Below are 12,794 nucleotides of genomic sequence, written 5' to 3' on the forward strand. Positions count from 1 at the left end.
TTTTCTATCAAGAATAGAATACACTTATCAAATAAACTAAGAAGTAACACAGCGAACAAATATACAATCTTAACTATAATGGAAAGGTTCTTACCCCTCTCCAACTAATCCCTTATGTTGTGCATAACACTTCCAAAGGAAGAGAGCAAAAAGTGACCCATTTCCCCCCTCTGCTACCCCCGCCCCCACCACCACTACCCTCCCCATTTATATATGTCTTTAAATGTGTTCACTGCCCAGTTTACACTTTTTTTTAAAGCAGAAATCTTGTTCAGAATATTGATATGAGGTTATCCATATAAATGTATCAAGCAGGCTTTCAAACAGGCAAAAACATGCTGAGAGACAATGGGTTAAAATATTCAGACAGATCTGCAGCAGTAGCTTCTTTGATATTGGCAGGTTTTACAGATTTACCCTGTTTTTTTCAGAAAGACTTATGGTGGCTTACAGCCGTGGAAAGAATATTAGAGACTACATTGTGCATTCTTCAATGACATTTAATGATTCTCAAAGTACAGAAATCACAGATCCCTTTGGCCATTGGTCCCATGATGATTGCTCCTTGTGTGGTCAGGCCATTACAGGTTTCTTCCTGGACTGATACAGCGACAGGTCTGCAATATGATGCACACGAATACTCAGACTGCAATTCTTCAAATGTCATCTATTTGATTATCTGCCCATGTTTGAAGAAATATGTAGGAAGAACAAAATGATCTATAAGAAAGCACCTCATTGAACACCATAGCTGCATTCAACTGCAAAAAATACAAGCTCCCATGATCCAGCATTGTATGCAACAGGTGCTTTCTTTTAAGGATCTCAAGTGGAGGGTGATTGAAATGGTTCACTTGAACCTGCAAAGGGGGGGGAGATCCTCAATTTTATTTAAATTTGAGAGAACAATGGATCTTTAATTTGAACATCATCACATCTAATAGATTAAACAATGAAACCCTCATATGCACATGGATAGCAATCTGTATATTGCACATTGGTAACATTAATGTGGCTGTTAGAATTGCGTCACGGCAAGGTGATGGACAGCTAATTTACATTTAAATGAGCATGTCAGGGTTGGGATGTGTCAATTTGATAGCTGACTTCCATTTATTAAGAGGACATACAGACCTATTTTTCCCAAGTCCAACTTCACTTCCTGTTTAATGCTGTGAGTTTCCTGAAACTGGAGCGTAAGTGTTTTAGGCTGCAAAGTAGCTGTAATTTCATTACAAGTAAGTGTTAAAGCATTTAGGTATTTCTCTTATGATTGTTACCAAAGATATTCAACTTAAGATATATTTCTTTATTTTTAGACATTCATAAACGATGTAGTGCTCCTTGAAGAACTACTATGTATACTTCAAAACTCAGTCGCATGTAGAGCTGATTATTCTGACCTATAATGGGCATTGAAGCTGCCATCTTGCTCCATGGTGTTTTGGTTTGACTTCAAACATAGAGATAAGTCTCTCTGAAATTAATATATTTCCAATTGGATAGCATGGTTGAAGTATTTTTAATTACATAGAAACAATTAAAAAGTAAACTGGACAGTGTACAAATTTAACGATATGGATAAAAATAAATTATGCCATTGGATTCAGAACTTTGATCACAAGGTGACCAATGTTTATGCATAAGGCTGAGCAATTATCTGGAAATACGTTCCAATGATGCATTCTATCATTTTGCTTGTGTCTTACATCCAATATTAAATAGTTACTTGTATTAGAGGTAAAGAAGGACTTTGTTCATCAAAGCCTTGCTTTATAACATCCATTGTCATGAGTGACATAGGAGATGATGTCTAAGGACTAAATTGACCCATCCAGTCTGTTTGAATTCTGAGTTCTTTGTGTACAGTACTGCATTGTTTTCCTGCTGTACTACTTCAGTGGAACTATTGTGACAATATTGGGAGAAGCAACTAGTATGTTTGTGTCATGTTACTTGTACAGTGTGGTTCAAGAGCTGCTGTCATTCCATCTGTCTGCCAGGGCTTTGTGACTGGGGATTAAGAATAATAAAGGTCATTGGCCTGCCATACACTGTTTGTGTAGTGTAAGATGAAGATTGATGCAAAAGAATGGGTAAAAATATGCTCATTTTTGACATGGCTTCCAATTTGCCAGCAAAAAGCTGTCTAGATATTTTCCATGTACAGCTGGGCCTCGCAAAGCTCTTAAATCCATGTTTCAGTGAAATTTTAGTAAATCAAAATTACAGCTAAATCATGTACAAGTAGTGATAGTTTATCAGTGACTGATTTAATATTATAGTATTTTGTTCTGTTTGGCAGATTATTTCCATTCTTAGACTTTATTTGTGGTCAATGGGTCCTGATAACAGCAGAGCTCCATCAGGGGTAAAAGTACATGCATGAGCTGGTTCCAGTATTCCCTGCCAAAAAGGTACATAATACATTTTAGATGCAATGCATGGTAAATGTTGAAACACAGCCTATCCACACACTAGAAAGGGAGCTGGGGATTAAGCATTCCTCTTCCGCCACCCAGACCAGTCCAGAATCATGGGTTTTAATCAAAAGAAGGAGACAGACTAACAGGGTTTGTTGATGTCACTCTTTATAGGCTCCCCTGCTGACCTCAGTATTCTGTCTCCAGCAGATGGTAGGTGAGCAGTCTGGGATAGACCAGGTGAATGGATCTAAGGTTTAGGACATTTCTTGAGGTGTAAGTCCTTCAGTTGAGCCTAGTACAAGAGCAGAGAGCTTCCACTTTTGGGACAACTACCAGGCAGAGCTATGGCCTGCCATCCTACCCCCTCTTCCCCCCTCCAACTTCTGCTGTTCTAGGCTCTGCTGTTCCATCGTTTTTTCCTCCCCAAAATAAAGAACAAAGGAGTATATTTCTTTGCCTGCCATTCCTGCCTCAGATAGTTTTGAGGTAAAAGAAGAGAATGCTTTCTGGAGGACGCCCGTTCACTCATGCAGGGCTTGGCTGTATAATCAGTGTGAGTAATGGCTGGTCTTTTCTTTCAGCCAATCAGTTGGGGAGGTGAAGGAATGGCTGATTTTGAATGTGGGAAGAGAATGTGCTGTGTGTGTAAATTGTGGTAGTTGAGAGGGGGAAGCTCTTTCTGCAGAGCTTGTATGGAGGAGGATGAGAGTTGGCAGCAATGGGAAATGGCTGCCCTGGGGGAGGGACCACATTGGTGAGGTCAGCAGCTTTACCTATTCCTGCCAGTGGGCTGGCTGCTGTGGTGGGAATGGCAGCCATTTTGGAATCGTGGAAAGGAAGGAAAGCCTGACATCTCTACTTTCTTCCTGTGGGTCAGGATTCAGCATTTATCGTGTCTGGAGTTGGGGGTTTTAGCTACCCTTAAGGAAGCAACTCCTCTTGCACATCATCTGCATGGACTTCTGTCTCCTCAGAGGTTTTGAGGTATTTACAGCAGGCTTTCTGCATGAGCAGAGTCCTGGGTCTAGAGTTCCATCTGCAGTCTCTTTCCCCCAGATTTTGAATGAAGGGGGCTGGCTTAAAAGAGAGCAGGGGGAGGGATGAGGAGGTGAATGAACCTTAAAGCTCAGGAGAGTGGTGATGAGTCGGTTGGAAGAAGATGAATATCATCCGGAGGAAGAGTGGCTTTTTCATAGTTCGGTTGTTCCATAAGGAAAATATTTTTTCCTAATTTTTCACTGTTTGTGGGTATTGAACATTGCAGAAAAGAGAAGGAAGGAAGAACCTATTTCTGTATACGATCCTGAGTGTACAAAAGCCTAGTAAATCTTTTCCATTAAATAGATCAGTTTAAGATTCGAAATATCTGGAATGAATTGGCCAGAAGCCAATTTTAAGAGTGATTGATCACTGGTGGAACTGTATCCCTTTTGTCTTCCAGGAAAGAGAAACAAACTTTCAAAATTGGACCTACTGATTTGTGCCATTATAAAGAGGACTACAATCCCTGTAGAAGGAGTGGTATCCTGAAGGATGCAAAATAAATAAATGCCAATCAAATTAAAAAAAAGGCTTTTTGAGGCTTCTAGTATAGTACTGCAGATAGCAGCATGTAGTTGCATTGTGGCAAGAGAGAGACTGTTTGTCTTGCACTTAGAACCGTGCCTTGGAGGATAAGAATTTGGCTCTGGATGAGGTATCTCAGATGGAACCAGGAGTAACCTTTCTGGAGGACGTTTCCTTTGATTTAGTGTGCACTTCAGCCAGGAGTATAGTCTATTGTGGCAGCTAGGTACTTGCTGTGGTTCCATAACTAATCAGCAGATTCAATTTCCAAGACAAATTTGATCAAACTTCCATTCAAGGGGAATCTTCTTTTTGGAGAAGATAGTGAAGGCCTGGGAGGATAATAAGGTGCTCAGGCTCCTGAAAGATAAAGTGAAAGGGGCCACCTATAGGGTATCTTCTTGGAATTGTTTTCGAGGCTTGAGCAGTAAGTCTAGTAAGCCATCGAATAGAAGGAAAGCGTGCCCTTTAGCAGATTTCAGTCCTTTCAGAACTCCAGGAGAGGCGGTAAGGAGGGAGGTTCAAGGGCTACAGGAACCCTCTATGACTTTCAATGAAGGTGTAGGGCCCATTCTCTGGATCTAATGATATGATAGACTGTCAGTTATCAGAATTTTACCAGAAATGGGTCTTCATCCCTTCAGACTAGTGGATCTCAAATATAGTTTGAGACAGGTATATCTTGGAGTCTTCCCATCTTATTTCAGACACTTTTATAATTTTTCTTTGTCATTCCATTCCTTCAAAAAAAAAAAAAAAGGGCATTCAGCGAATCTCTGTTGCCTTCTACACATAGGGATGGTAGTTCCAGTTTCCTTAGTGCAGTGGGTCAGAGTCAGTATTAGATTTATTTTGTGGTTCCCAAGGAGTGGACCTTTCAGGGCCTTGTTGACCTGCTTCAGGTCTAGAAGAGGACAAACGTAACTCGTTTTAGAATGGAGAATTTGAAGTCTGTTCGGCCGATACAGTACAGTGTGCTACGACTGTGCGCACTGTTAGCCGGCATCTGGACACACGTTTTGGACGCGCTAGCTTTACCCCTTATTCAGTAAGGGATAATAGCGCGTCCAACCCCCCCCCCCGAACCTAATAGTGCCCGCAACATGCAAATGCATTTGATGGCCCTATTAGGTATTCCTGCGCGATTCAGAAAGCAAAATGTGCAGCCAAGCCGCACATTTTGCTTTCAGAAATTAGCGCCTATCCAAAGATAGGCGCTAATTTCTCCGGGCACCGGGAAAGTGCACAGAAAAGCAGTAAAAACTGCTTTTCTGTGCACCCTCTAACTTAATATCATGACGATATTAAGTCGGAGGTCCCGAAAGTTTAAAAAAGAAAAAAATTTAAAATGGGCCCGTGGCTATCGGGTCGAAAACCGGATGCTCAATATTGCTGGCGTCCGGTTTTCGAGCCCATGGCTGTCAGCGGGTTTGAGAACCGATGCCGGCAAAATTGAGCGTCGGCTGTCAAACCCGCTGACAGCCGCCGCTTCCGTCAAAAAAGAAGCGCTAGGGACGCGTTAGTGTCCCTAGCGCCTCTTTTTACTGCCGGGCCTAATTTAAATAAATTAAGATACTGTATCACGCGCCAGGAGAGTGGGCGCTCGCCCGCTCTCCTGCGTTTTTACTGTACCGTCCTGTGTGATGGTGTTGCTAAGGCAAGGTGAATTTCTAATGTCCTTGGATTTGATGGAAACATACTTGCACATTCCCATAAAGGAAAGTTGTTAGAAATATCTTTGCAGTACTAGGGAGCCAGTTTCAGTAGAATAGTCTGACCATAACCCCCGAAACGTTTTCCAAGGTGATGGTTAAGGTGCAGCTGCCCTAAACCAAGAAGGAATTCTGATTCATCTTTATGTGGATTCATCTTTATGTGGATGACTGATTAATCTGAGCAAAGTCTGCTCAGGAAAGCATACAGCTATAGCCAAAGTGCTTCAGTTATTAAAGGAACTGGACTAGGTACTCAATTTTGCCAAGAGCAAATTGCAGCCTTTTCAGATCCTGAGGAGAGCTTGATTCAACTTGAAAATAGATCATATTTGGTTGACAATGCAGAGAATTCAGAAGCTGCAAAGTCAAGTGTAATCATTGTTGGAGAACAGGATTCCTACTGTGCAGAATTACCTGTAGATGTTGTGGTCCATGGTGGTGACTCTGAATCTACTTCCCTGGGCAAGGGACCATATGAGGCCCTTACAGAAGGCCTTAGTTTCCAAATGGAATCCATAGTCTTAGAATTATTCAGTAAGGCTGTCAATGCTGAATCAGGAGAGTGATTTTTGAGTTGATAGCTTGTAACTGAAAATCTGGAGAAGAGAGTAGTCCTGGAGTCTTGCTCATGGATAACAGTGACAACGAATGCCAGTTGGTCAAGATAGGCTCATTGTCAGAGTCTTGTGGTGCAAGGAACTTAGATGGTGGAGACCATGTGGTCCATCAATCATTTAGAGACTAGAACAGTAAGGTTCTCTCTGCTTCAGTTTGCCCCTCTTCATTGGGGTCGAGTGGTCAGGATTCTGTCAAACTATGTAATGGTAGTAACATACAGAGCTCCGGAGTCTCAATGCGTGGATGAGATGATGGTGCAAGGAAGAGGGATTCAGTTTTGTTAGGAACTGGGGAACCTTTTGGGGAAGGGGGAGTCTCTTCCGAAGGGATGGGCTCCACCTTAACCAGGGTGGAACCAGACTGCTGGCACTAACCTTTAAAAAGGAGATAGAGCAGCTTTTAAACTAGAACAAAGGGGAAAGCCGACAGTCGCTCAGCAGCGCATGGTTCGGAGAGAGGTATCTTTAAAGGATACTAATGATGCATTAGAATTAGGGCATCCCGACAGTGAGGTTCCAATAATTAGAAAAGTAGTCCAAGTGCCTGTAACTAAAAACTCACCTGAGCTAAAAAAATTCTAACTTATCCCTATCAATTAAAAAGCAGAATGAAAATACAAACAAAAAACAAACTTTGAAATGTTTGTATGCTAATGCCAGAAGTCTAAGAAGTAAGATGGGAGAATTAGAATGTATAGCAGTAAATGATGACATAGACTTAATTGGCATCTCAGAGACATGGTGGAAAGAGGATAACCAATGGGACAGTGCTATACCGGGGTACAAATTATATCGCAATGACAGAGAGGAGCACTCGGGAGGAGGTGTGGCGCTTTATGTCCGGGATGGCATAGAGTCCAACAGGATAAACATCCTGCATGAGACTAAATACAAAATTGAATCTTTATGGGTAGAAATCCCTTGTGTGTCGGGGAAGACTATAGTGATAGGGGTATACTACCATCCACCTGGTCAAGATGGTGAGACGGGACAGTGAAATGCTAAGAGAAATTAGGGAAGCTAACCAAATTGGTAGTGCAGTAATAATGGGAGACTTCAATTACCCCAATATTGACTGTGTAAATGTATCATCGGGTCACGCTAGAGAGATAACGTTCCTGGATGGAATAAATGATAGCTTTATGGAGCAATTGGTTCAGGAACCATCGAGAGAGGGAGAAATTTTAGATCTAATTCTCAGTGGAGCACAGGACTTGGTGAGAGAGGTAACGGTGGTGGGGCCGCTTGGCAATAGTGATCATAATATGATCAAATTTGATTTAATGACTGGAAGAGGAACAGTGTGCAAATCCAAGGCTCTCGTGCTAAACTTTCAAAAGGGAAACTTTGATAAAATGAGAAAAATTGTTAGAAAAAAAACTGAAAGGAGCAGCTACAAAAGTAAAAAATGTCCAAGAGGTGTGGTCATTGTTAAAAAATACCATTCTAGAAGCACAGTCCAGATGTATTCCACATATTAAGAAAGGTGGAAAGAAGGCAAAACGATTACCTGCATGGTTAAAAGGGGAGGTGAAAGAAGCTATTTTAGCCAAAAGATCTACATTCAAAAATTGGAAGAAGGATCCAACAGAAGAAAATAGGATAAAGCATAAACATTGGCAAGTTAAATGTAAGACATTGATAAGACAGGCTAAGAGAGAATTTGAAAAGAAGTTGGCTGTAGAGGCAAAAACTCACAATAAAAACTTTTAAAAATATATCCGAAGCAGAAAGCCTGTGAGGGAGTCAGTTGGACCGTTAGATGATCAAGGGGTTAAAGGGGCACTTAGAGAAGATAAGGCCATCGCGGAAAGATTAAATGATTTCTTTGCTTCGGTGTTTACTGAAGAGGATGTTGGGGAGGAACCCGTAATGGAGAGGGTTTTCATGGGTAATGATTCAGATGGACTGAATCAAATCACGGTTAACCTAGAAGATGTGGTAGGCCTGATTGACAAACTGAAGAGTAGTAAATCACCTGGACCGGATGGTATATACCCCAGAGTTCTGAAAGAACTAAAAAATGAAATTTCAGACCTATTAGTAAAAATTTGTAACTTATCATTAAAATCATCCATTGTACCTGAAGACTGGAGGATAGCAAATGTAACCCCAATATTTAAAAAGGGCTCCAGGGGTGATCCAGGAAACTACAGCCCGGTTAGCCTGACTTCAGTGCCAGGAAAAATAGTGGAAAGTGTTCTAAACATCAAAATCACAGAACATATAGAAAGACATGGTTTAATGGAACAAAGTCAGCATGGCTTTACCCAAGGCAAGTCTTGCCTCACAAATCTGCTTCACTTTTTTGAAGGAGTTAATAAACATGTGGGTAAAGGTGAAGCGGTAGATATAGTATACTTGGATTTTCAGAAGGCGTTTGACAAAGTTCCTCATGAGAGGCTTCTAGGAAAAGTAAAAAGTCATGGGATAGGTAGCGATGTCCTTTCGTGGATTGCAAACTGGCTAAAAGACAGGAAACAGAGAGTAGGATTAAATGGACAATTTTCTCAGTGGAAGGGAGTGGACAGTGGAGTGCCTCAGGGATCTGTATTGGGACCCTTACTTTTCAATATATTTATAAATGATCTGGAAAGAAATACGACGAGTGAGATAATCAAATTTGCAGATGACACAAAATTGTTCAGAGTAGTTAAATCACAAGCAGATTGTGATAAATTGCAGGAAGACCTTGTGAGACTGGAAAATTGGGCATCCAAATGGCAGATGAAATTTAATGTGGATAAGTGCAAGGTGATGCATATAGGGAAAAATAACCCATGCTATAATTACACAATGTTGGGTTCCATATTAGGTGCTACAACCCAAGAAAGAGATCTAGGTGTCATAGTGGATAACACATTGAAATCGTTGGTTCAGTGTGCTGCGGCAGTCAAAAAAGCAAACAGAATGTTGGGAATTATTAGAAAGGGAATGGTGAATAAAACGGAAAATGTCATAATGCCTCTGTATCGCTCCATGGTGAGACCGCACCTTGAATACTATGTACAATTCTGGTCACCGCATCTCAACAAAGATATAATTGCAATGGAGAAGGTACAGAGAAGAGCTACCAAAATGATAAGGGGAATGGAACAACTCCCCTATGAGGAAAGACTAAAGAGGTTAGGACTTTTCAGCTTGGAGAAGAGACGACTGAGGGGGGATATGATAGAGGCGTTTAAAATCATGAGAGGTCTAGAACGGGTAAATGTGAATCGGTTATTTACTCTTTCGGATAGTAGAAAGACTAGGGGGCACTCCATGAAGTTAGCATGGGGCACATTTAAAACTAATCGGAGAAAGTTCTTTTTTACTCAACGCACAATTAAACTCTGGAATTTGTTGCCAGAGGATGTGGTTAGTGCAGTTAGTATAGCTGTGTTTAAAAAATGATTGGATAAGTTCTTGGAGGAGAAGTCCATTACCTGCTATTAAGTTCACTTAGAGAATAGCCACTGCCATTAGCAATGGTAACATGGGCTAGACTTAGTTTTTGGGTACTTGCCAGGTTCTTATGGCCTGGATTGGCCACTGTTGGAAACAGGATGCTGGGCTTGATGGACCCTTGGTCTGACCCAGTATGGCATTTTCTTATGTTCTTATGTTCTTATAAATTATGAGAGGTGGGGAATTTAAAATGTTCATAAGTAGCAGAAGAAGCAAGTCTTCTAATGGCTTAGGCAAAAGCTCACTTAAGAGTAATTTGTACATCGTCCATAGCAGGAATGGAGAATGTGCAAGCATTTTCTTAGCCACAACTTTCTGGATCCTGGAGAGAGGTGTTCATGCAGATTGTTCACAGATGGGGGAAGGCAGTTGTGGATCTGGTGGCAATCAGCAAAAACTCAAAGATGGAAAAGATTTTCAGTCGCAGAATGAAAGGGGGATCCTTTGGTTTGTATGCTCCCATACAACCCTGGCTGGTAAAGGATCTTCCGTGTGATTTCTCCCATGGGCTCTGGTAGACAGGCTCTTGCAGAGTATCTTTGTGTCATGGACTCCTGATTTTGGTGGCTCCAGACTGTCATGGCATCCCTAGTATGTGGATCTGATCAGGATGTTGGACGGGGATCCATTGATGTTGCCTTAGGATCAGGGTCTGTTAGTCCAGGGGCCAGTGGAACCCAAAGATCCAGCTCGATTTTTGTCTTACGGCCTGGCCCATCAGAGGTCCCATCTGATTAAAAAAAAAAAAAGCTACTCTGATTAAGAGGCTACTCTAGTGAGGCTGTGAATTCCTTTTTGCACTCAAGAAAAAAAAGTCTACCTCCTTGGTATATGTGAGGGTTTTTAAGATTTTTGAGAATTGGTTTGCTGCTAAACAGATTTTGTCCAGAAGTATTTCTGTGTTTTTATATTTTGGAGTTTTTGAAGAATGACCTTAGGGGAAGATTTGGCTCTTAATTCCTTAAAGGTTCAAGTAGTAGCAATTGCCTGTTTCAGAGGTAGGGTTCCAGTTAGGCCTATATCCTCTCGTTCATGTGTTCTGTTTTCTTAGGGGAGTAAAGCATATTAAGCTTCCAGTGAGGGATATGGTTTCTTCATGGAATCTGAACTTGGTACATTAACCTTTTTGGCGGGACCTCCTTTTGAGCCTTCAAAGGAAGTTTCAATCAAACTTCTCACTCTTAAAGTTTTAGTGGTGATTTGTTTAGCTAGGCGTATTTCGAGGCTGCAGGCCTGTTTAGCGAACCATTTCTGATCTTCTCAAATAACATGGTGAAGATTCTCACAGTTACTTCCTTTCCTCTGAAGGTAGTTACTCCTTTTCACCTTAGTCAGGAGGTGTGCATCCCTTATTTCCATAGGGAATCATGCATGGAGAATTCTTAGTTGCGTTGTCTGGATGTCAGGAGAATTCTTTTGCAATATTTGAAAATTACCAATGGGGATGGCTTTGATGGTGCACTGGATTAAAGAAGTGACAGGCTACACTAATGTGAATAAAGATCTGTCTGTGCCCAAAAAATTGAGAACATTCTATGAAAGTGCAGGTGGCTTCATGGGTAGAACTCTGTTTAGGTTTTGCTGGTGGAAATTTGCAGAGCGGCAATCTGGTCTTTTTCCTTTATCATCTGGATGTTTGGGTCAGGGAGGAAGCTTCCTTTGGCATTGGACTAGATATGATTTTGTGGAATAGAAGATATTTTTTAAACTAGTTTTGAGAGCGGGTTTTGCAGTGTTCTACCCATTGTAGATTTAGCTTGGATACATCCTGTGCATCTGGACTGGTCTGGCTGAAGAGGAAGGAGAGACTTAGGATTTCCTTATAATTTCCTTTCCTTGAGTCCAACCAGACCAATCCAGAACTCACCCTATTCTGCCAAATATATTTTCAGCTGGTTCATATTGTGCAGGCGTAGTTTCCTGTGTTCTTGCTGGTAGAAGCATGGTAAGTTGTTTTCCTTTAGTTTCATGTTATGTTTGGTTTTCCCTCTGTTCTGTTATCTCTTGGAAACACCCTGGCTAGTGGGGAGGGAGAGATTTTGGAGACAGACTAACAGGTTTGCCAAAGTCACTTCTTTATAATCTGCTGTGCTGACCTCAGCAAACTTGTTAGTCTCTATCTGCTGGTTGGTGAGCAAAACCCATGCATCTGCACTGCTCTGGCTGGATTCAAGGAAGGAAACTTGACAGTTAAACACAAATTTCTTCTGGTGTTTGTATTTATCTATTTATTTACATTCTTTATATCCCGCCAAATTTAAAATCCATAGCGGCTTACATTGAACATTTATAATAAACCCAAGCATTGAATAAAACAAATGTGCACATAAGACATATAAAAAAACTAACACGATCATAAAAGTAAAATCAGGGTGAAACTATCTTAATGCAGGACAAATCCTGAGAAAAAAATAATATAATAGCATATACTAAACTGTTGCCATCCTAAATCAAGTTCAGAACATTAAAAATTTTAAATTGGTTACAAGCTTCAAAAAACAAGAAGAAAAGTTGAAGCTGGCAAGGCCTGAAATGGTGGAGGCATCACTAGCCTATTTTGGGTATGCTTGAGGCAGAGCTAGAGAGTTAGGGGTAGGGAAAGGATTGAGAGCTTGGGAATAAAAACATGGGTGGGAGTTGGTATTGGGTTGCATATGGGAATTTATATGCATATATGCCTAAAGTAGGCATTTTGATCTTTATTTATTATGTTACACCTTTCCAGCAAAATAAAGTATCTGCCTAGCAGTGAGTCTCTTGCTGGAAGTTATGTGGGGCACTACGCAATTGCAGTACCACATTCCTGTCTATCAGCTTTTAAAATAACTCTCTAATATTTGTGCCTACTTTAGAAAACCTTAACTAATCCTTGAAGAAGTAAATATATTTACCTCCAGTATTTTTATACATGTTCCAGTTTCACAGTCCCATATTCTAACCTGAAAGAGAGAGACCATATTATTGCTGTTGACTTGCTAAAGATCTTGTTTAATGCCTGAGTATACTTGCCTTGGAGAGAA

At 40.9% G+C, this 12,794-nt stretch overlaps 1 protein-coding gene across 6 annotated transcripts in view; it reads right to left on the reverse strand.

Annotated features, from left to right (window-relative positions):
* Positions 1-482: 482 nt before the first annotated feature.
* WDR38 (WD repeat domain 38) overlaps positions 483-12,794 on the reverse strand; it is a 210,675-nt gene continuing 198,363 nt past the window's right edge. For all 6 annotated transcript variants that reach the window (XM_029612449.1, XM_029612448.1, XM_029612450.1 and 3 more), the window contains 2 exons: positions 12,666-12,713; positions 483-2,406 (listed from right to left, as the gene is read on the reverse strand). In XM_029612449.1, the coding sequence (XP_029468309.1) occupies positions 2,326-2,406; positions 12,666-12,713 (129 nt within the window). In that variant the 3' untranslated portion in view covers positions 483-2,325. The remainder of the gene's footprint in view (positions 2,407-12,665; positions 12,714-12,794) is intronic.

The sequence above is a fragment of the Rhinatrema bivittatum genome, chromosome 8 (genome assembly GCF_901001135.1).
Source record: "Rhinatrema bivittatum chromosome 8, aRhiBiv1.1, whole genome shotgun sequence".
In the NCBI taxonomy this organism is placed as follows: domain Eukaryota; kingdom Metazoa; phylum Chordata; class Amphibia; order Gymnophiona; family Rhinatrematidae; genus Rhinatrema; species Rhinatrema bivittatum.